A 26,158-nucleotide genomic window follows, 5' to 3' on the forward strand; every position below is an offset into this window, starting at 1 on the left:
TTGGTTATTTGTTGGAAGAGTATTGGGTTTTTTCTTTCAAAATTTAAACTTTGTCTATTGAATGACTTTAAGAAATCTCTCATTTTTCCTTTCAGATCCTATTATGGAAGTTGATTCTTAGGCTTTTTCCCTTTCTTTTCTCTTCTCTTTTGTCACTTCTTATTGTAACTAGTGCAAATCTACTTCAAAGAGTTAAAATGAACTTCCCCAAATCCTTTCTACATCCCTTATCAAATGAAAGCACTAATTTTTCTCAGGGGGATAAAGCTAATAGTCAGATTGAGACATTTAATTCTGCAAGCTTGTTATATAGTTTTTCAGCTTGTGGTTCACTCAGCACATTTTTTTTCCCCTGCTCAATCAATTAATAAAACTGACAGGACACATATAGTTAGCTCAAAAATGTTTTTCAGTTGATTTTCTACAGGCCATCTTGCTCCTTTAAAAATGGGTCAGAAAGGATGCTGAAGCATAACAATTTTATGCATTTCTCTGAGTTGATATGTTAAGGCTCAGTAGTCAAAACTGGAGAACAAAAACTCAAGGTCACAGTTTTTAAACCTTGCTCTCACACTGCTTTTCTGTGTGACTCCTGGGGATGCCAGTCAATCTCAGCTACCTGCTTTAATTCTTTACTTTATAAAGTATCAAGCTGCTTGTGTCAAAAACTAAATAATGAATTATAGGGGATTTGCCCTCACATTTGAGGTTGAGTAGAGAGCTGAGGGACAGTTTATTATAATTCATACTTTTGAATAACATTAGAACTGTCATCCATTTCTCAAAGTTAAGATACAACTAAGATGCTACTTTAGTGATTGCTAAAAATAGGATTCTGGTTGCTTAAAATAGTAAATACGCATTCCAAGTTCCTAACTTTCATTGGAAAAGGAGCTCACTTAAAATGCCTTTCCTTGTCATCTGTTTTGACTTCTACTTACATGAAAGTGATACATTAAAGAATAACATATCTCATGCCTTACTTCCCCTCTCTTTCTCTTGCATTTCAGGTAGGTCATAATGTATCCTTATTCTAATATAAACACTCCAGGTCTAATATCAGGTATTTTTTCAGGTTCTACTTCATCAATCTCTGCTTAGAACCCTATGCATCAACCTTACCAAAGAACTTAAGAGCTCTCTTGAGTGTACCATGTTTTCTTAAACACCTGTGTCTCTGTACACATAGTTCCCTCCTTTTGAAGTGGTCTCCTTTCCCACGTTTGCTTACCAAACCCTTAGAGTGAGACATGTGTCAACCATCAACTTTCTGGGGAATTTTCTTGCATCCCCTTAAGCAGAATTAGATGCTCTTCATTTTAGTTTTCCTTAGCAATTTCTACATACCTCCATTATGACAAGTGAATTCCATGGAGGCAGAAAATAGGATTTTCTACATCCCCAGTGCTGAGAATACTCTCAGCAGTCAATAAAATTTATTGAAGTGAATTAAAGAATTCAATATAGGGAAAACTTTATAGTGTTTCTTTTGGCACAGTTTGGAAAGTTCATTTTGGCCTCATATCCATTATTATTTCTTACATACAATTCTCTGTTTTCCATCATATTAGGAAGGGAACTATGAGGGAGAGATCCAGCTAAATGAGTCCCAGTGTCCATGAATATCCATGCAAATTAACTATTCCCAAATTAGTGGAACTATTAACAAGTTTCTTCTTTCAGAGATATTACTGGGGGTAGAGTTGGGTAAGCTGAGTTCTCTGGCTTTTTGTGGTATTGCACAGTCATTCTATGTAAGAGATTGGTATATTTTAGGTACAGGCATCATAGGAGTTGTTTCAAACCAAGTAGTTAATCTCTACATCAAAGCACTTGCTCCTTGTTCTACAGATACTAAGCAAACAGAATAAATACTCCACTGGGGTATAAGTTGTGGATTTGTGGTTTTGACTTACATCTGTTTAAAACCAAAATCACCTAGAAATAGAATATAATTCAGCAGCAATTAAAGGTCCATAATGCACCAGGATTATTACCACAGAAAAGACTGGATCAAAAAATCTGGATGTAATACAAGCTAGTTTTAAACCACTGTTTGCCAAGAAGAAAGACATAGAATCTGCAATGATGTTTTAATAAAGAGCATCTTTTTTTAAGTTAGATCCTTCAGTGTTTTATCATTTTTAAGCTATTATTACTACGCTTACAGGATATTCTTTTTATATTGCAAAGTCTGTTTTCCAGTTATTCTTAAAAACGATTCTGTCTGGGGCCAGAGAACTCTAATTAATATATATTAACATTAATCAAAGATGTATATCCACTACAAAAAGATTAACTTCCAATAAACAATAAACTACTTTAGATTATCTTTTCACATGCTGGGCTATCATATAGAGCCACATTAGTTATCCTCTCCCCACCAGCAGTCAGTTCGTTTGCCAGCTGTCTTTAGAAGTCAACATATTCAAACAAACAATTGAAATCTGAACTCCAAGTCTCTTGAGCAGGATTAGTCTAGCAATCACTTCTAACAAATCAGTCTTAAGAAGTCAGATATCTGTGCGGGCACCTGGGTGGCTCAGTGGGTTAAGGCCTCTGCTTTCGGCTCAGGTCATGATCCCAGGGTCTTGGGATTGAGCCCCGCATCGGGCTCTCTGCTCAGCAGGGAGCCTTCTTCCCCCTCTCTCTGTGCCTGCTTCTCTGCCTACTTGTGATCTCTCTGTCAAATAAAAATCAAATAAAATCTTAAAAAAAAAAGAAGTGAGATATCTGTGCAACAACATATTTCTAATTAAACAGAATTTATAAGTCTAAAACTCTAGAAAATTAATATACACATTTATATGTACCTATATATGGGTAGGTATGTCTCTCTGTGTGTATACATTAATATGCACATACACATAGACACATACATATATTTAGAAGTATTCAAGTACATTCAACTAATTTTCGCATAGGTGTCATTTGTCGATATAAATGTCTGTAATAGCCTTGCAAAAGGATGATACACTTGTAGAAGACTTATTCTTCATAAGAATTATTGCTTTGCTTCAAAAAAGCATTAGGTCCTGAAATCAACCTGTGTTAAGAGTCATCGGCTTTCACTAAACTAGCTCAGTTACTGAAGCTAATCATTTTGAGAGAAAATGCTTATACTTGAGATAGATTTGAGACTCTGTGATCACCTTAGCACAACTCAAGACAAAAAAAAAAAAAAATATATATATATATATATATATATATATATATGGCAAAATCTACTTTTAAGTTGCAGGAACTTCAATAATCAAAAGTGGTCTGAGCACAGAAACCCAGGTCCTCCTGGGTAATTATAGCTGTTTGTTTTCTAGCTTTTGGCTTATTGATGTTTCAAGTAACTTGAAAACACACTGGTCAAGTTTCTTTCTCTACACGAGCTTTCAGCTTTGTGTTGCCGAAAGATATACTTCCTCTAACATTGCCTGAATTGTACCTCTTCTCCATACCTTTGCCTTTGGATTCTGCATACTGAAATTCCCTTCTCTAGCATGATAAGCTGATTTTAATTTAGAAAAAGGATTGGCAATATTTTTCAATAGGAACTTTTAAAATGGGGATAGGGCAAGATTCACTGATACAATAAAGTGAATGTAAAAATAATAAAGTGCTCCAAAATGATTTGCCGTTTTCATCAGCTTCACCAACCTCTTTCTTTCCTTCCTTCCTTCCTGGTAGCTACATAAGCTAATCTTGTGTCCACCTGAAATCATTGTTGTAATGACTAACAAAATATCATCACAAGGTAAAATATTTCTTTTCTGAAAGAATGAAATAAACATTTGAACTAAAGATTAATTCTGAATACTTTATTTTTTTTAATTTTTTACTACTTTAAATTAAATTTATTACATTTAATTTTCTCAAATCAATTATTGCATCAAATTAATTGACCTGGGTTAGTTTTTGAATATTTGGAATATATATGTGATTTAAACAGAAGTTTTTTTTTTTTTTTAAACAGAAGTTTTAAGGATTACTAATTTTCCTGTGTTAAGTTATTACAGATAATAAAGTTTGCCATTTCACTTCAGTCCATTTTGAGAAAGCTCTAATTTGTAAATTAATTCCAGGATTTTTTAGCACTTTCTCCTAAGACTTTATTTTTACCAGCAGTAATATAAAAGGAAAAAAAAAGCCACATAAATTTTTAAATATAAATCAGTATCTAAAATACATTAGAATAAATACATTAGAATTCCTAGAATCTAAAATAAATATATTAGAATAGATTGTGAGCGGGTGGAGAAAATTGTAATTTCAATTATTAGGAAAATTATATTCCAGATGGCAAGTAAAGTAAAAAAATCAAATGGAATTTTAAGAATTCTGAATATGTATTATTCAAGGAGTGATATAAAAGATACATTCGAGGTGATATATTCAAGGTGATATAAAAGAATCTTATTCTTCTCTCAGTTCCATATCAAATACACTAATTAACACATTATACACTCAGAATTATGTAGGAACAGGTTCAGGATAGAAGAGAGAAATCAGGAAAGAACAGTATGTATATTTGTGTGTGCATATTTGTATGTTTGGGTGGTGAGCTCTTCAGATGACAGGGAGTTTCATTCCCTACTCAGTTTTAGTAAACTCTTCACACAAGTTGAAAAGGACATTGGGATGCTGGATAAACAATCACGTAGATTACATAATCATGTTTTCTTGAGACACAGAAGACAGAATCTCTTTTTTCACTAACATGAAGTGTTTCCGTATTCTTTTAATAGAGTAAAAGTGGACAATGTCACAGAAACTGTTGTTCCCTTGTACATTGAAATGTTTGGTTATTTTGCACCGCAAATGTACTCTAAACAGGATTGTGAATTTTAAAAAGGGGCTTATCTTGTTCACAGCCACTTTTAATGTTAACATAATGAATCACCTTAAGAAGATCAAATTTCAAAATAATGTTTTGATACAGTTCAGTCGATCTGGTATCTATTAGTTGAGTTTGTTCACTTCTTTGCATGGCTCTGAAGATTTCTGTGGAAATATCCTATACTGAGAAGCCTTGGACTCTACAGAATGCATTTTTATTGCTCATGCAATAGTAATATTATTACTGATATGAAATACTATGTAGGAAGAGATGAAGTTTTCTAAAATATAATGTGGTGATTTTGAACATTCTCATTGTAAAATTTTTGCAAGCACATCCCTATATATAAGTACACCCATATACAAAAATCCATTTTTCTTTCTTCAAATAAAGCTAAATTATGGAGATTAAAATATCAGTGTTATAGAAAATCATTAATAATAGATATCTTTTCATTACCCTCACCAGGAAGAAATTGATTTTTTTCTATGGAACATTCAGAAAAACAATTCGTTGATACAAAACCATTCCCAAGACCAGAATATCACCTCCAAAATGTTAAACTTTTCTCCTTATTAATTTTCGCAAAGGATACAAATATACCACCAAATGTACTTTAGATCCTTTATTAGAAAAAAAAAAGGAGACAAAGGCATCTTTGAATCACGTCTTTGGCTTTATGTATAATTACTTAAATTGGAGTATGTGCTTAGAATGCAACAAAAAGAGAAATGGATTTAGACAGAGAAAGTGATTCAGGCAGAACTGTTCTACAAGAGAAAAGCATCTCTAAAAATCAATACAATGTTTGAATTAATCTGGTTTCTTTCTTTATTATATCTCTATAGATGAGAAATTTCTTTAGAAACGTGACAGGCTGGTGCCTAATTAACTCATCAGAAAACAAGTTTTCATTGGGTGTGGCATAAAATTAGGAGAAAGGTTGAAGATACACCCTCCAGTAAGGTGAAAAGCAAGCACAGATCCAAATATACTTCTCGTTATTTTTAAATCCACCTCAGGCCATAATAAATTACTTGGCATTTTAAAACACTTCATTTGATGAAATCTAGAAATATTTAAAAGGCTAAAATTGTTCACTCAGCCTCCTACCAAAAAAAAGGAAAAGAAAAAGTTTGTCACTAGTGATAAAGATATGAAAGTTGGAACAGTCAGAAATCTGAATTAGAACAGGAAGAAAGATCGAACCATAAACAATTATATATGTTAAATGTATTTCAGTCTGAAGTATACACTGAGTTTTTAAAAGTTCAAGATAAATCTAGTACCATTTTATTTTTATTCCAATACTTTGTATTTATATGAATCCCGTGTTTTACTATTAACATATTCCTTCACCTATTAGGTCACAACTCTAAATTTTACTAGAGAACTCTGATATATTTTCGTATGATTCACAGCACTGAAATATGTTTGAGATATTCTAATTTGTGTAACCACTTCCGAGGAAGTTTTTGGCAATGTGATAATTTCACTCTTTTAGAAGCTCAGTCACACATCTATCCAAAAATTTTTTTTTCCTTAATGTAATAAGAAGCCTGAATTATAACTGAAGTGGGTAGAATTAGGCTCTAGAAAAGATAATTTCTGAAAAGAAAATTAAACTCTTTGACTCCTATCACTTTATAATTCCATACTTTACCTTTTTTCTGTTAATATCCTTCTTTTAAGTATCCAATTATACAAAAAGAATACATGTTAAAGGTCTTTAAATAAAAAAAAATCTTATTAATTATTATTACACATGTATTCATAACTAAAACTGAAAATCTTTTGGCTCGTTTTGTGACCCTGACAGAATTCAGGCTAAGAAACAAAACTCAGCCAAAGAAGGAAACGCTCTAACTTCTCAGACTGAATCTGTCCACAGAACCAGAGATAGTCTCTTCTGAAAAAGGGAAAGACCCAGTGGCCCAGATGATCTATGGTCTCTCAATAGCCTTACCACCTTGGACTACCTTTCTAAGATTTACTCTTTTTTCCAGTGTATCTCTCTGGTATTGAATCCAGTTACTGCATTCAGCCCTGTGGTAGGCAGCTGGAAGCCAGTAAGCCCTGACAGGACCCCAGACAGGTTTTGTTTGTCTGTACATGGTTGGCCATACAATGTTTTAAAAAGAAGTAGCTTACATTGAACGATGTAAACACATACAGATATGGAGCTGCTTCTGAAAAACTGGAACTTTAGGTAACCTGTGATCTGTTTGCACATGGCAGCAGTTAGTTTGTGTGAATCTGGTCAGAGACCAGACATGTATCTCCAGTTTTCTATACTTTTCTATTCCTTATTGTCTTATTGACCTCAACACAAAGGACAGGTTACTCACTCTTTAACTGCTCAGCTTCAATAAATACCCTTTGTGTTATACTCAGCTGGTGGGAATTTGACTGAGAGACTTTTGATTCAGTGGTTTCTTTCTGGGCTTTATCTTGGAGCCAAATTTACTTGACTGATACCCCGATTCTGTTTCCAGATTTGGGTCCTTACCTCAATCCTCAACTTTTTCTTTTTTCTTTTTTTGGCTTCATACTTCATTTCCTCTCTCCAACCAGTTTTATTAGAATGTTTCATATTCTGGTTAACCTTTTGTTAACTTCTAGATTTTAATTATTTCTCCCTACCTTCCTTAATATGTAGGTAAAAACATGACCACTATAGAACATAGATGTTGCTTTTTTAAAAAGAAAGAAAATTATAGGAAAGTAACATTAATTATAGGAAAATTCTAATTATAAAAAATTATAAAATTATAGGAAAGTATAGGAAGTAACATTAAGGAAAAATTCCTGGTAATACCTCATACTAAAATATTTTGTTGCAGAGGTTTTACTTCAAATATTCTTTGTTTAAGTAAAGGTTTAGAGACACTGTATGGTATTAATAAATTTAATAAATTTATGACACTGTATGGTATTAATCTCCTATGACAAAGACTTTTCATTTGTCTTTTCCGCAAGAGTACTGTTTTCTATGAAATATGTAATTGTTTCAGAGTCCAGTGTCAAAGTCCAAATGTATTTCTTTTTCTAATGGCATTTTTCAATAAAGCACAACAAGTTACAGGTTTGAAATGCGTATTGATTATCTCTGGCAATAAAATTCTTGCTTTCTCAATAACTGATACGGTTATGGTTGAAAGAAAAGGCAGGTTATAGGTTCTTGAACTTCCTTGAACTGTGAATAATTTAATAGTGTGGTTGGATTGTTCCACAAACAGACTCACCCTGACAATGTAGTCCTTCATCATACCCATCTGAGCAGTCCAAGACACCGTTGCACAGTTGGGATAAATGAACACATTTGTTGGTACCAAGGCAAGCAATGTGATTCAAGGGGCACTTGATTTCTACCTCTTCAGGACCTGAAAAACAAAAATGTAAAAATGGGTTAGTTTGGCTTTTAATACTAAAACCATTAAGCACAAGAAATTACCAGCCTTAATTTATAAGACAAAACTATAGAAAATAACTGCCAGAAGGCAGCTCTGACTCTCAGGGATGTCCAAATTAGCCCACGTGGTTAAAAACCTATTTTTTAAAAAACTGCATAGCATATAAAATAGCATGTATTTGGCGGTGTCTGGGTGGCTCAGTGGGTTAAAGCCTCTGCCTTTGGCTCAGAGTCCTGGGATCCAGCCCTGCATCGGGCCCTCTGCTCAGCAGAGAGCCTCCTTCCTCCTCTCTCTCTGCCTGCTTCCGTGCCTACTTGTGATCTGTTGCTCTCTGTGTTAAATAAAATAAATAAAATCTTTAAAAAAAAAAAGTATGTGTTTTTTCCAAACAATACAAATAATACATTAAAGACACGAATATTCTTTTCAAACTTTAAGTGGCATAGACTTAAAATCTGATGGCTGCTTTGCATCATTGATTTACCTCTTATCTTTAAATTAAGTGGGCCAGGTACTTAAACACTGTACATCTCAATTTCCTCAACTGGGAAACATGGAGAGTTCCAACTCCTTGGCAAAGCTCTTGTTAGAATTGAATCCAGTAACAAGAACAAAAAGGTTTTAGTGGAATTTAAATGAAGCTCTGTCAATCTAAAATTATTTCATTTTTATTAAGAATAAAAAAAAGTTATATACTTATTTACTTTATTATAAGTAAATAAATATATATGCATTTATATGTATATAACAGCTAGTTATATACTTACTTACATATGGACTTTTTTGTTTAAAAAAAATCTTTACTAAGCAATTACAATACAACTGAATTTACTTAGGAGTGGAGAGGCAATGATGAACAAAGAATACTCATTGAGTTCTCCTGCTGATGATAGATATACTTAGGTTGGAATACCAAGTCTTCTGAAGCTCACCAATTCTGAACTCTCATCCAACATCCAAATTGTACACTGCTATATCTAAAGTTCAGGTTGTTTATTCCCATATCTTATCTACACTTCTTCGATAGGCACTCTCCAAATTTGCCATGCCGTGATTCTTAATCTTGCCCAGCTCTCCTAAGTCCAAGTGCAGTCATGCCATATGACTACAATCGAATGTTAATCTGACACTGATTACTACAAGAGCCCAGATTCTATAGTCAGGCACACTTAGAATTTAATCACAGCAATGTTAATACCCATGGGACATTAATTTATTAAAGCTGCTAAGCATTAATTTTCTCATGTATAAATAAAACTATCAACTGAGTTTACTTTGTAGGCTTGTTGTGAATGTCAAAAGTTATTGATGGCAAAGCACTGAAGTTTATGAGCTTTTTTGTGAGATGTGGGCTCAGAATAGGAATTCAACATGTGTTAATTATGTAAATAAATGCAGCAGAGTGGACTTGTTAACAGACTCTGGAGCCAGTTTCTTGGTCTCATCACTTATAAACAATAAGTTGAAAAAATTATGTACCTTTTCTGTGCTTCATCAGGTTGTTGTAGGGATTGTATCAAAAGCTTTTAGCATCTTTCCCAACATCTTTAGCATCTTTCCCTTTTTTTTTTTTAAGAGTTTATTTATTTATTTGAAAGAGAGCAATTGAGAGAGCACAAGTAGGGTGTAGGGGGAAGGGGAAGGAGAAACAAATTCACAACTGAGCAGGGAGTGCAAGGTGAGACTCGATTCTGGAACTCCAGGATCATGACCTGAGCCACAGCAAGACGTTTAACTAACTGAGCCACCCAGGCACCGCTGCCTTTTCATAAACACTTAAATTACATAACTTCCTTTTATATCTTAAGATTCCTCTCCCCACAAAGCCAGACTTGCCAAAAGTAAGATACATTTTGAAATATCTTCTCAAAATGAGTGATGGGTATATGTGATTTTGTTGGATGCTAAAAGAGCTTTCAACATTTTGTATCTGGGGGATATAAATACATTGTTATGATAGAGCTTCAATAGATGAAGTACTGGCTAATTGGTTTCCTGGTATTTTTTTTCATGTATATTTATACAGTTACTGACATACAAGTTTATTATTTTTGTCTAATGCCCATCCCTCCAAATCCACAACTCATTTTATTGTAACATGTCTCTGTAACTTGAATATCAATATATTTTAAAACATACATTGTATATAAATATATATATATATAAATATGCGTATATAATACAAATATAGAAAATATATATAATACAAATATACAAATTTAAATCCAACTCATAGGAATAAAAGTAAGTGAAACTCTTTTCACTGAGAGTTTCTTATATTAAATCTTTTATTTATAAGATTAACATAAATTCACTTTAAAAAATTAAATTCAAAAATGTAAATTAGTCGGGCGCCTGGGTGGCTCAGTGGGTTAAGCCGCTGCCTTCGGCTCAGGTCATGATCTCAGGGTCCTGGGATCGAGTCCCGCATCTGGCTCTCTGCTCAGCAGGGAGCCTGCTTCCTCCTCCTCTCTCTCTCTCTCTCTGCCTGCCTCTCTGCCTGCTTGTGATCTCTCTCTGTCAAATAAATAAATAAAATCTTTAAAAATATATATATATATAAATTAGTTTTGAAAAGCTATAAATTTCTATGACCAAGAGTCACAATGCAGTTCTTTTTAAAATTAATTGGCTGATTCTTAGAAATTTGAGAATATATATCCTTGCATGAATGTCAAAGTAGTGTTTAGACCAGATATATTTAGAGCTCTCCATAAAAATTCCAAAAATAGCCCACAGAAAGAACACTTCAAACCTGGGAGCCTAGAAATTTTACAGAGGCCAAAGATGACTCACTAGTCTTTTTAAAAGCAAGTTTTTTGTTTGTTTGTTTGTTTTAAGTAATATATGTGTTGGTTCAAATCAAAATTTTGGGGGTTTTTTGGGTTTTTTGTTTTGCTTTGTTTTGTTTTTACATCCTTAAGATTGTCAGGTCACTGATTAACATGATAGAGGGAGTGAAATGCACATCTGGAATTCACGAAACAAATTTTGAGAAACAGACAAAAGATGTTGGAATTTCTCAGAAGCAGTATACAAAATTAGTAGATTCTTCCTAGTGGTAACATGTAGGGATAAAAAAAAATTTGTTTGGATGAAAGAAAGAGCTAAGTAGTTTCTTCATAGACTAGAGACTATCGTTTTCCTTACCTTTAATATACTCTATTCTTGACTTCCATCACTGCTGGGTAACTGATAAGATAGCTGGCACATGGCTTGAAGGATTTTACCTAAACCAGTCCTTCCCAAATCATCATATTAAAGCACACTAAAGCAATGATAATATTTTCAAATTACACAAAAGTAAAGAGCATAAGTTATTTATAGAGATTACCCCAGGCCTTGGGAATTAACCTCAAAATTGAGGGTATCAGCATCTCAAACCCTTTTGACCAGTACTGGGATACTTCAGTTGGAAAATGCTAACTTCAGTATTTTGTCATTGTCTTTCTGGAAGATGGGGGCAGTTTAAGAAACAGCAATGTTCTTAACTGAAATTATCCCAGGAACCAGGCAATATGGGTATTCAGTATATGGTTGCTTTGAGAAATAATCCATCCTTGATTCCCAAGGATCATTTGTGTGGTAAAGGTATGCTTAATCTATGAGGCTCCTTTAGTCTACCTTGTAAATGAAGAAAAGACTCAACCAGATCACCAATTCTAACCAATGATCTGTGTGACAGGGAGAAGATTGTGATCATTGAGATGACACGAATTCCTAAGACTATGTCAATGTGGCAAAAAATGATTCCTCTCATGAAAACCCTGGGCGTTCAAGACATTTCACAACCAGAAGCCATAATCTGGACCTAGCAAGCAACAGGGTCAGAAGCTACTTGAAATAATTGGAATTATCTCTTCAGTTACTGAAACGTTAGGATTTGGGGGACCTGAGAGAAGGACCGGGGTGACAGGGAAGCACATGAGGAATTTCATAATAGTACAAACACATTTCTTAGATTATCACTTCAGTTTTCAGTAATGCATAGTCAGAACACTTCCAGTCTCTCAAATCTAATTTTAGGTGACCTGAACAAGGTAGCAGAATTTAAAATGTAGTAATTAATTATAAGAAAGAGAAGCTCTATCATTAGAAGGACTTAAAAGAGATAAAAATATATGTTTATAAAAAATAAAAAAAAAAAAAAAAAAAAAAAAAAAAGAGATAAACACAGGAAAATAGTATTCATGTTTTTAAATTTTTATAAGCCTTATCCAGTGAGTTGAAATAGGCTTCATTTTTTAAACTGAACCACATTTTACAAACAAGTTTTCTAGGATAATGCAAGGGCAATGTGACTCATCTTTTTGTTTTTGAAAGTCTAGTTTATTTATATATATAAACATCTTACTCTGTTCAATAAAAAATGGTTAAAGAGATATTAAGCCTGATCAAATGTCTTTTCTGACTAAAGATAATTGTGATAGCACATTTTGGGGAAGGATGAAGATTTTTCTTCTATAATGGTAGATACCATCATTTATCAACACTTGTCATTGTTTCATCATATCTCAGCAGGACAAGCATCAATCCTCCCCTCAAAGCAAATATCCCCACCTTACACTCTATCACAGCCCACTTTCTGAGTTTTGTCCTATCAAGATTTGCTGTTTGTTTTTATTTCCCATTTCTGTCTATCCAATGGTTCTAAATCTCTGTCTATAATCTCATTCAGTTTTCTTAGCCTCCACTCAAGAATAAAGTCACTTTTGCTGATTGAACTTTCCTGCAAATAACACCCTTTCTTTCCTATTTTTTTTAAACTGTTAAATTTCTCCAAAATAGAGACCGCACCTGCTGTATTCCCGCTCCCTTCTCACTCCCACCTCTGCTCCTATCGCTGTTGAGGTGCTTTTGGCCAACGTCTCCGTGATCCCACTCATAGGGAAGCCAGAGGAAAAGAGTATCTTTCAAAAGCTGACCAGAGTTCCTCTCGTAGACACACTTTCTGCCATTATTTCTCATGCCTTTTATTATTATTGTTGTTGTTGTTATTTATGCAGTTCCATGAGGACACCTGGATGCATTTCAACAGGCTCTTGGATCAACTTTCCCCTATCTTTGCCTGAAAAACACAAACACGCTGTACACTGCCTGACTCAATATACAATTGCTGAATGTATATTGAGTGCATTTTAACTCCTGGCTAATTTCCACTTTCTTCTATATGCAAGGAGTTAACTTTTCCAACCATCAATATGTTCTCAAAATAGGTTTTATAAATATCACTTTCACCCAACAACTACTCTCAGAATCACAACCATTCTCAGTTGCTGCCCACAACAAAACCAAACTCTGTGGTCTGGTTTCATCATATAATTGAAATTCAATTAACATTATTTACAAGTTATTTTCAGTACTTGCAGTAAACTTCCTTCAGAGTCATCTTTCACGTCTGTAAAATAATCTAAAATAGTCCCACTTCTGGAATTTTCTGTATGCAGTATCACCACCTGGAAAGTAAACCTCTCTTTTTTACCCAAAAAATCCTTCAAGTCCAAACTCTGGTTTCTCCATCAAATTTTCTTCGTGAAAAATAACATGGCATACTTGGGAAGTTATTAAGTTTAAAGACCAAACCCATGATTTAGAGTTTTTATCTGCCATTTATAAATTACCTCAACTTGAATTAAGAGTTGAACTTCAGTGAAATACTTCCTTCACATTTGAAAAATGGGGATAATAATAGTGTCTACCTCATGTGATCATTATAACAAGCAAATGAAATCACCATTTGGGAACACTATACAACCCAAGAGGGTTTTTTGTTTTTGTTTTTATTTCTGTTTTTGTTGTTTTTTGTGGGTGTCACTGATCCCACAATATATATGAACTCATACATTGTTTATTTTATCACTTTTTTTTACAATATAGTTTTTTTATAATATAATTTCTGTGTGCAGTTTATGAACTGTATTGATATATGAAGTTTCACTCAGATTTCATGAGGCACGAGCCTTTTATTCTATTTATTTATTTATTTGTGTTTTATTCCCACCTCACATATAAAATGGTATGTAGAAACAGAAACATATTGATTACTAGTTGATATGAAAATCAAATAAAAACTGGCTATATAAAGCCATCACCAAAAAACACAAGATGCCTTTAAAATTCAAAAATTAAAAATTATGTACCTTTGGGTTTTATTGAATTATATCTGTCTACTTACTTAGATGACTGAGGTTGGATTATCTTGTGAGGAATTATTTGGAGCTCAACTTCTAGCAAAGCCAAATGTTGATTTAAAAATATATACATGTGGAAGAGAGGCAAGATGGTGGAGAAGTTGGAAACCCTGCTTAAACTGGTCCTAAAAGTGAGCTAAATATCTACCAGAACACTCTCAAAATCCATGAAATCAGCCTGAAATATAACATTATACACTCTGGATCTTTATAGGGCAGAAGATATCGGTGGAGAGGTAAAGCAGAGTGGGAATGCTTGGACTGTTACCAGAAGATAAACAGAAGGGGGAGGGAGTCACCAAAAACAACCATTAGAAAGTAATACCCCAATATGAAAGTGCCCTCTGATTAGGGATGAGGATTAACTTGGAGACTGGTTAAAAGCACTCAAAAAGAGCAAAAGATCTTAAGGGCAATTGGTGGTCACAGTCATGGGCCCAAGCCCATGGTCCTAGGACAGTTACCGCTAGTGATCACCCATGCCAGAGAGAGCGCAGTGTCAGGGGGAGGGGAGTTTCAGTCCATGGTCCCTGAGCCCACAGCTTTCCGCTGCTTGTACCACTGCTGAGGCTGGGCACACTCCTGCCAGCACCTGAGAGAGCCCGGTGTGGGCACCATCCTGTGGTCTCTGGACCAGCAGACTTCCGTGACCTCTACAGCACTCTGAATACACCCAGCCCATGCCTGAGAGAACCCGGTGCAGTCTTCAGTCAGGGTCCCTCAGCCCACAGCCTTCCACGACTTGTGCATCTCCCGGGTGTGAGCACAGCCAGCATGGACATGAATCCTAGACAGCAGTCCTGGCAACAGCAGCCACCCAGGTTCGGGCTCACCTGGATGAATACTGCTCACAGTTTTAGTGGTATGGGGGTGCAGAAACAAGTGGTGACCTCAGGCGACCACTGATATGGTGGCTGGGGGTATGCACCATCTGTGGGAAGTTGTGTTCTTCAGTGGAGTTTGCAGAAGGGCAGTCTGTGTGTTCTGGACCACCCAGAGCATAGCAGAATGAGGGTTCTCTCTGAGGTGGAGGTCTGGGTGCGGACAGTTTATTTTCCATTAAACCTCCCAAAAGCCACAAAAAGTCGTGAAATAACAAAAACCTCCAGAGAATAAAAGCTAAAAAAAATGGTTTCCATTGAGCCCAGTCCCTTGATAGTGTACAGGGCAACTCAGCCCAAGCAGAACTAACTGAAAAACAATGCAGCAGACTCCTCCCCCAGAAGACAAGCCAAAAGAACAAGAGGACAACCACCACAGGTCCCCATAAAACTAAAACCCTAACATCAGACAAAAACAATATTTTAAGCTCCTGGTATTGCCCCCACACCTGTATATTTCATAGACACAACTTTTCTTCCCTTTTTTTTTTTTAATTCATTCTCTTGATTCTTATTCTTTTGATTTTTTTAACCTACTTACCATTACAACTAGAGGTTTAATGCAACATATTCCATAATAACTTTTTAAACTTGAACTTTTTCCATACATATACCAGTATTTCTTTTTTCTTTTTTTTTCTTTTTCTTAATATACATATAAATATTAAGCTTCAAGCTGAATATATCATTCATGATCTAGGCATGGTTTTTTTTTTTCTTATTCAATATATATAAACCAGTTTTAATTTCCCTGTATCTCTGGAAAGTTGAGTCCTTTAACAAAGATAACAAGATTCACCCAGGAAGAACTGAAATAACCTTCCTCACCCATACTGAGAGTTTATAACCAACTTTGTATCTTATTCTTCTGTTAGTGTTTCTGTGTATTTGTTTTTGTTTTTGTTTTTTTTTTTTTTGTAATATACAAATCTTATTCTTAGGGTTCATTTGGCTGGGTTTTTCTTTTTTTCTTTCTTTCTTTCTTTTTTTTTTTTTTTTGTCTTTCACTTTACAGTAAGTCTTTTTGTTTGTTTTTGTTTATGTACCTTATAAATCTTACTTTGGGGCTCATTTTGGCTGGGTTTTCCCTTTTTCTCTCTCTTTTTCTTTCTTTTTTTTCTTTTTTCTTCCTTTTTTGGTGGTAATTCTGATTGTTCTGAAACTTTCCAGGGTGTACTTGCCTCGATCATGGTTGATATATTCCCTCAACCACCTCTCACCGGAACTACTAGGAGGAGGAACACTCAACAGAGGAAAAATTCAGAGACTGTGCCCTTTGTCACAGAACTATTGAATATGAACATAAACAGTATGTTGGAAAGGGAATTCAGGGTAACAATTATCCAGACAATGGCTAGGTTGGAGAAGACCATTAGTGGCAACATAGAAACTTGAGTGAGTTGGGGAAATCAGAGGGGGAGACAACCATGAGAGACTGTGGACTCTGAGAAACAAACTGGGGATTTTGAAGGGGCGGTAGGGGGTTGGATGAACCTGGTGGTGGGTATTATGGAGGGCACGTACTGCATGGAGCACTGGGTGTGGTGCATAAACAATGAATTTTGGAACACTGAAAAAAAGTCAAATACATTTTTTTTAATAAAACACACACACAGACAGACACACACATAGAAATTATAAGGGCGGAAGTGAGGGCTGATTTGGCAGTACTAAAAAATGCTATCAGTGAGATCCAATCTAATCTAAATACTATAATAGCTAAGGTAACTGCGGCAGAAGATTGAATTAGTGATTTAAAAGACAAACTGATAGAAAAGAAGGATCAGGAAGAGGCCTGGGAAAAACAGCTTAGAAAATGTGAAAACAGAAAGGGAAATAAATGGTGCCATGAGACATTCCACCATCAGAATTATTGAGATCCCTGAGGGGGTGGTGAAAGAGAGAAGACTAGAAGATATAGTTGAACAAATTCTGAATAAAAATTTTCCTAATATGGGAAATGGAACAAGGGGCAGAAATGACACCCCCCAAGGTCAATGAGTCTAGAAAGACCTCCAGACACTTAATTGTGAAATTCATGAGTCATAAAATTTTAGACAAGAGGTCTTAAGGGCAGCTAGGGGGAAGAGATTCCTTATGTACAGAGGAAGGACCATCAGAATAATGTCAGACCTGTCCACAGAAACCTAGCAAGCCAGAAAGGCTGGCAAGACATATTCAGGGCATTAAATGCTAAGAATATGCAGCCAAGAATACTTTATCCAGCATGGCTGACATTCAAAATGGATGGACAGAGAAAGAGCTTCCAAGACCAGCAAGGTTTGAAAGAGTATGTGACCACCAAGCTGGCAATACAAGAAATAGTAAGGGGGTTCTATAAAAGAAGAAAGTACCCAAGAGTGACAGAGAATAGAAATTTATAGAGACAATCTACAAGAACAAGGACTTCTCAGGCAACATGATGTCAATAAAAATTTATCTTTCAATGATCACTCTCAATGTTACCAGGCTAAATGCTCCCATAAAACAGCAAAAGTGATGCAGACTGGATAAAAGGACAGGACTTATCCATACGCTGTCTACAAGAGACACATTAGGAACCTAAAGATACATCTAGACTGAAAGTAAAGGGATGGAGAATCATCTTTCATCCCAATGGGCCTCAAAAGAAAGCTGGGGTAACAATTCATATATCAGATAAATTAGATTAAAAACTAAAGGCTGTAGTCAGAGATACAGAAGAATAGTACATCATTCTTTTTTTTTTAAAGTTACTATTTCTTCATTTTCTTTTTTTTTTTTAAAAGATTTTATTTATTTATCAGAGAGAGAGAGGGGGAGAGAGTGAGCACAGGTAGACAGAATGGCAGGCAGAGGCAGAGGGAGAAGCAGGCTCCCTGCTGAGCAAGGAGCCCGATGTGGGACTCGATCCCAGGACGCTGGGATCATGACCTGAGCCGAAGGCAGCTGCTTAACCAACTGAGCCACCCAGGCGTCCCTAGTACATCATTCTTAAAGGATCTTTCCACCAAGAATATCTAATAATTGTAAATATTTATGCCCCCAAGATGGGAGCAGTCAACTACATAGCCAATTGTTAATCAAAATAAAGAGTCATATTGATATCAACATATTAATTGTAGGGAATCTCAACACTCTCAGTAATAGACATATCATGTAAACAGAAAATCAAAACAGAAACAAGAGCTTTGAATGACATATTGGACCAAATGGACCTCATAGATATATACAGAACATTCCACCCTAAAACAATAGAATACTCATTCTTCTCAAGAGCACATGGAACTTTCTCCAGAATAGACCACATACAGAATAGACCACAACAACAGATTAAGCCAACCCCATGCAAAAGAAGGAAAATAATTAATATTAGAGAAGAGGTTAATGAGTTAGAAACTAGAGATATAGTAGAACACATCAATGAAACTAGAAGCTGGTTCTTTGAAAGAATTAATAAGTTCGATAAACCACTGGCCAAACTAATCCAAAAGAAAAGAGAGAGGACCCAAACTATAAAATTATAAAAGAAAGGGGAGAGATCATGACTAACACCAGGGAAATAAAAACAATCATCAGAAACCATTATCAACAACTATATGCCAATAAGTTGAGCAAACTAGAAGAAATGGTTGCATTCCTGGAAACCTATAAACTTCCAAGACTGGAATAGTAAGAAATTGACAACCTGAATAGACCAACTTCTAGAATGAGATTGAAGCAGTGATCAAACACCTCCCAAAAAAACTAGAGCCCAGGACCTAACAGATTCCCTGGGGAATTCTACCAAACATTCAAAGAAGAAATAATACCTATTCTCCTGAAGCTGTTTCAAAAAATAGAAACAGAAAGAAAACTTCCAGACTCTTTCTATGAAGCCAGCATTACTCTGATCTCCAAACGAGGCAAAGATCCCATCACAAAGGAGAATTTCATACTAATGTCCCTGATGAATATGGATGCCAAGATTCTCAACAAGATCCTAGCTAATAGGATCCAACAGTATATTAAAAAGATTATCCACCACAACCAGGTGGGGTTTATCCTTGGGATGCAAGGGTGGTTCAACATTTGCCAATTGATCAATGTGATAGAACAAATCAGTGAAAGAAAAGAAAAGAACCACATGGTCGTCTCAATTGATGCAGAAAAAGCATTTGACATGATACAGCATCTGTTCCCAATTAAAACTCATAAAAATAAAGTCATAGAGGGAACATTCCTCAACTTCATAAAATCTTTCCATGAAAAATTCACATTGAATATCATTCTCAATGAGGAAAAGCTGACAGCCTTCCCTTTGAGATCAGGAACACAACAAGGATGTCCACTCTCGCCACTGTTGTTCAAGATAGTACTAGAAGTCCTAGCATCAGCAATCAGACAACAAAGAGAAATAAAACGTATTCAAATTGGCAAAGAAGTCAAACTCTTCTCTCTTCACAGATGACATGATACTTCATATGGAAAACCCAAAATATTCCACCCCCAAACTACTAGAACTCATACAGCAATTCAGTAATGTGGCAGGACACAAAATCAGTGTACAGAAGTTAGTTGCTTTCTTATACACTAACAATCAAAATATAGAAAGGGAAATTAGAGAATCAATTCCATTTACTATAGCACAAAGAACCATAAGATACCTTGGAATAAACCTAACCAAAGAGGTCAAGGATCTGTACTTGAGAAACTACAGAAGACTCATGAAAGAAATTAAAGAAGACATAAAAAGATGGAAAAGCATTCCATGCTCAAGGATCAGAAAAATAAACATTGTTAAAATGTTTATACTGCCCAAAGCAATCTACATTTTCAATGTCATCCCAATCAAAATTCCACCAGCATTTTTCAAAGTACTGGAACAAACAATCCTAAATTTTTAATGAAACCAGAAGAGACCCCACATTGCTAAGGAAATGTTGAAAAAGAAAAACAAAGCTGGGGGCATCACATTGCCTGATTTCAAGCTTTACTACAAAGCTATGATCACCAAGATAGCATGGTACTGGCACAAAAACAGACACACAGACCAGTGGAACAGAGTAGAGAACCCAGATATGGACCCACAACTCTACGGTCAAATAATCTTAAATAAAGCAGGAAAAAAATACAGTCTCTTCAATAAATGGTACTGGGAAAATTGGACAGCTATGTATAGAAGAATGAAACGACCATTCTCTTACACCACACACAAAGATAAAATCAAAATGGATAAAAGACCTCAACATGGCAGGAATCTATCAAAATCCTAGAGAAGAAGATAAGCAGTAACCTCTTCTACATTGCCCACAGCAACTTCATTCAAGACATGTCTCCATGTCATGTCTCTACAAAAGTGAAAATGAACTTTTGGGACTTCACCAAGATAAAAGGTTTCTGCACAGCAAAGGGAACAGTCAACAAAACAAAGACGCAACCCACAAAATGGGAGAAGATATTCACAAATTACACTATAGACAGAGGCTGATATCCAAGACTGTAAAGAACTCCTCAAACCCAATACCCAAAAAACAGATAATCACATCAAAAAATGGGCAGAAGATATCAACAGACACTTCACCAAAGAAGACATACAAATGGCTAACAGACACATGAAAAAATGTTCATCAACATTAGCCATCAGGGAAATTCAAATCAAAACCACATTGAGATACCACCTTACACCAGTTAGAATTGCCAAAATTAATAAGACTAGAAGCAACAAGTGTTGGAGAGGATATGGAGAAAGGGGAACCCTCTTATACTGCTGATGGGAATGCAAGTTGGTGCATTTTGGAAAATAGTGTGGAAATTCCTTAAGAAATTAAAAATAGATAAAATCTTTAAAAAAAAAAAAAAAAAAAAAAAAAAAAAAAAAAAAGAAATTAAAAATAGAGCTACCCTATGATGCTGCAATTGGACTACTGGGTATTTATCCCAAAGATACAGATGCAGTGAAATATAGGGCCATATGTACCCCAATGTTCATAGCAACAATGGCCACAATCGTCAAACTGTGGGAAGAGCCAAGATGTCCTTCAAAAGATGAATGGATGAAAAAAAAATATATATTTTTTTTAATTTATAATTATTATATATACACACACACACAAAAAAAAAATGGAATATTACACCTCCATTAGAAAGGATGAATACCCAACTTTTGTATCAACATGGATGGGACTGAAGGAGATTATGCTGAATGAAATGAGTCAATCAGAGAAAGTCAATTATCTTATGGTTTCACCTACTTGTGGAACTTAAGGAATAACATGGAGGACATTAGGAGAAGGAAAGGAGAAGTGAATTCGGGGAAATCGCAGAGGGAGAACAAGTATGAGAGACTGTGGACTCTGAGAAACAAATTGAGGGTTTTGGAAGGAAGAGGGGTGGGGGGATGGTTGAGCCTGGTGGTGGGTATTAAAGAGGGTACGTATTGCATGGAGCACAGGTGTGGTGCATAAACAAAGAATCTTGGAACACTGAAAAAAATAAAATTTTGTAGAAAGTTTGCAATAACAAAAATAAGGTGATGTGGGATGCCTGGGAGGCTCAGTCAGTTAAATGTTTGCCTTTGGCTCAGGTAATGATCCCTGGGTCCTGGGATCAAGTTCTGCATTGTGGGGGAGTCCTTACTCAACAGGGAGTCTGCTTCGCCTTTTGTCTTCTCTGCCTGTTCTGCCTGTATATATATGTATATATATACACGTGCACACACACACACACACACACACACACACAAGGAAGAATATAGGACTATTTCTATTGGTAGGATATCTTACAATATTTGGCTTTTGATTATTGAATCTTGTGGAGAGCTCCTATTTATTAAATTGAAGAGCTTATGACTTCTAAGAATTTGTGAAAATTGCCTTAAAAATTAAGTTTCCTAGACTTATTCAAAAATAAATTTTTAGTGTCACTTTAAGTAATATATTAAGATTTCTGGAATGCTCTTAACCTGATTGCAAATGCTTAATCTTTTCTATTCCCATGTTCTTCATTTTTTTTTTTTAAGAATGCTTTTCCACACAATCAGATCCAGCTTATTGGAAATATTACAAACTATCATCTTTTAAGGGGAATTCTTATGCAACTAAGTATACAGAAATATTGCATTATAACATCCTTTATAATTCTCACAGCTGAGAAATCAAAATAGTTACAGTCACTTATGAAAGCTGTAAAGTATGTGGACCACATTATTTTCTCCATATTGTTTGGTAAAATTAGTATATCATGTAAACACTTTTAATAGCACATATATATATGCCATATATATATATATATATACATATATATATATATATATATAAAACATAACACAGGATCACATGATACCTTTACAGAAGTAATGTAACTTTTCCAGAACTGTGTATTTCATAAGATTCTGTTATTTTCAAGCATAATTTACTTTTGCATGTGAGCTACTTCAACTGACAAACTGATAATTTAAACAGAAGAAATAAAAGAAATTTATAGTATTTCAAGGAAAATTAAAATTGGATTTATGAGTTTCAACTTTTAAATAAAACAATATTAATTGATATCATTTGTTAGAGTAATTTATAGGACTACACTTGCAGATAGAAATATGAACAAGAACCCCTAAAGATACATGCACATTCAATCTAATAGTAACTCATTCAAATTAAATAATTTCTGTGCATATAGGTTCCAGTAATGGCTTGTGTGTTTACATATTTCAAATGGATGCTGTGAAAAATCCCAAACTGGAATAGATGTAAAGGTGATTGATATTGTCCAGTTACAGTACCCTTAAGCCAGTTCTGACAACTGTCCTATTTTTTAAGGCTCTGGGGAAGGAGATTTTGTGGCTTTGATAAGTGATTTAAAAAGTTGTTTTCTTTTTTTAAGCCCTTACTCTTCAGAAGTCTCGGGGTAGGAAAATTCTTTGGATCTAACATGAATAGCTTTATTTATGTATTTAATATGTGAAAAGCCTGCCTGGTCACCTAAGGAAAACTATGCTGTATTAAAGCAATTCTGCTATAACCAAAGTCACCACTGTGTTTCTTATTATGAGTACGAATACATGGATGGTTGGTTAAGATACATACTGAAAAGTCTTTGGATCACATCTAGAAATACTGTTACCTTCAAACAGATCTCTCTCTTTCTGTGTGAGTGTGTCTCTGTGTGTGTTCTTCTAGTTTTAGAAAGTATCTATCAAGTGGTTTTTATCAGTTTAATTCACTGTTTGCATCTGAATCCAATAAGAGTAGGTTAAGTCAGGGGCACCTGGGTGGCTCAGTGGGTTAAGCCGCTGCCTTCGGCTCAGGTCATGATCTCAGAGTCCTGGGATCAAGCCCCGCATCAGGCTCTCTGCTCAGCAGGGAGCCTGCTTCCTCCTCTCTCTCTGCCTGCCTCTCTGCCTGCTTGTCATCTCTCTCTGTCAAATAAATAAATAAATAAAATCTTTAAAAAAAAAAAAAAAGAGTAGGTTAAGTCATAATATTCCCCTGTACTGAATCTATAAGCATTTAGAATACAGCCAAAATTGGCAAATGGAAAATATTATATGGATCTGGCTACAGTATGGTTGCCATTAATCATAACTTCAGAAATAATAATTGTATCCAACCAATGATCTATCTTGTTTTCTGACCTTCTATTTATCAGCAAATAGAAAAGAAAATAAATGAAACTATTGTTTTATGAGGGATTGTCAACACAGCATTGCTCTACCTTAAACTCAGTGCTAATGGAGGAAAATCAGCTTAGATGGCTTAAAATAATAAATAATAATTAGTGCCCTTTAGGTGTTTTAAGTGTTTCTTTATTTCTCTCCAATATATTTATTCTTCACATGCTCCTTATTACTCACTTACTCCCACCCCCACCACCTTCTCTTACAAAAGGTCTACAAAGTCTTTTTCCCCTCCCTCCATCTCAATTAAAATACAGTTAAATTTCTTACAGCCCTGTTCTTTGCTAGCTAACTTGATAAACTAAGTGCTCTTACAGGTAATGTATCTGCATTTAAACATGACTCTTAGAGAAACAATAGATAAACTCCAAAGATTAGAATTTCAGGTTCTCTGTAAAAAATGGCAAAGGTATTTTGTTTGAGAAAAAGGGGGTACTTCATTGATTGATACTTCTATCAGACTTCTTGCTGACAATTTTTTACTTGTAAAGTTGGCTCTCATCTCTCTTTGTAAATGAATGAGTACATATGTAATCAATGAACCAGAAATAAGACACCTTCTTTCTTCAGTTTACAAAAATCCTACTGATTCCTCAAGAAGTAAAATGCATATTCTAGTCATATCTTAAAACTCCTGGGAGGAAAAGATTTACCCAATTTGCAGATAAAATAACTAAAAGAGCAGAAGATGAAATGTTCCATTTGAGAGTATCTCTCTTCTGAAATACAGAACAGAAGATAAGTGTTTCATCTCTAAAGCTAATGCTTTTTCCTCTTGTTCTCTGAGCCTACTTTACCTATGGTAACCCAGTAATGGCTCACTGATTACAGTTCTGAAGTTCAAGGCAGTGTGGAAAGCCTACTCAATTTGAAGCAGAGATGACTCCATGGTAAGAAGAATGTTAAAAGATTAATGCCTGAAAGGAAGAAACAAGCCAAAATCAGATAGTTCCACACATCTCCCAGAGAAAAGGGGTCTTATTACAATAAAGGGACAATGTGTGGGAGCAGCCAACTGGCTCATTCACATGTCAGGACTTTGCAAGTCATTCCCTGTTTGATTCCATGAATGTGTTAGAGATTGTTTTTGAGTCAATTTCTGCACACAGAGGCATTACTATTGGCACTCTAAAGTTTTTTTTTGACAAATATATATTATAAAAAGACAAATTATTTTTCTAGTCTCTTCTATAGAGGCTAAGATAATAAAGGGTTAAATGCATGTCCCCAAGTACAGCTTAAAAATCAAAGGCAGGTTGATATCAGGTAATTAATGGACAAAAGGATTTTGGTGGTGTTTTGCACAAATGATGATAGTCAAAAGTCAAAGGAATTCTACAAATATAAATCGTTACCAAAACTCTTAAAAGATATATTCACTCCCACCTCCCCCTGCCAAGAAAAACACAGTAAATAACAATGCCAACATTTGATGACTAAATACAGAAGAAAACTAGCAAACACAATGTCTGTACATCTTTGTTCTCATATTAAGAATAAATAATAATAAGAAAAAAGAATAAATAAGAAGAGCTTCTTTGAGGACTAGATAACAAGCATCATTTCTCATCCAATCATTTCTTCACCACAATGAAGATAAAGTGAAAATAACTCTATGAAAACTGAAGAACAAGGGTTTCTCTTGTTTTTTTTTTATTTTGCTCTTTGTAGTGCTCATTCAAGACATCAAATTATATATTATTTTACATTATACATAATTTTATTTTTAAAAATTTTAAATATTTAAATATATCACACTTAAATATGTATAATTTTACATTATACATATATTAATTTTAAATTATACATAAATTATACATTAATTTAATCATACATTAAATTATACTTAAAAATAAAACTCTCTGATTTAGTCAGAAGTGTGCTCCATCACCTTTGGTCAAATGACTCAGATACCATATGATATATATAGACAATGAGTAAAAAGATATTTTCTGATCCCACTGGTAGATTTATCCAAATATATGTTATTTAATAGGATTTATTCATTCATTATCCCATTTAGATAAAAAGTTTGATATTTGCTTTTACTGAGTGGAAAAGAGAAAAACAGATAAGAGAAAAGAAAAAAAAATGAATATATGCCTTGAATCACTTCATCACATTTTTAAAAAGCGATTTTTTACCTGATGTTAAAACAGATAAACAATTGTTTTGGAGAACTGATTAGCATACTTATGATTTTACAGGGA

At 34.7% G+C, this 26,158-nt stretch overlaps 1 protein-coding gene across 1 annotated transcript in view; it reads right to left on the bottom strand.

Moving 5' to 3' along the window:
* Positions 1-26,158, bottom strand: part of LRP1B (LDL receptor related protein 1B) — a 2,000,743-nt gene that overhangs the window by 1,290,975 nt on the left and 683,610 nt on the right. Inside the window, exon 3 of the mRNA XM_059166755.1 lies at positions 8,077-8,214. Coding sequence (XP_059022738.1) covers positions 8,077-8,214 — 138 coding nt within the window. The remainder of the gene's footprint in view (positions 1-8,076; positions 8,215-26,158) is intronic.

The sequence above is a fragment of the Mustela lutreola genome, chromosome 3, assembly GCF_030435805.1.
Source record: "Mustela lutreola isolate mMusLut2 chromosome 3, mMusLut2.pri, whole genome shotgun sequence".
NCBI lineage: Eukaryota > Metazoa > Chordata > Mammalia > Carnivora > Mustelidae > Mustela > Mustela lutreola.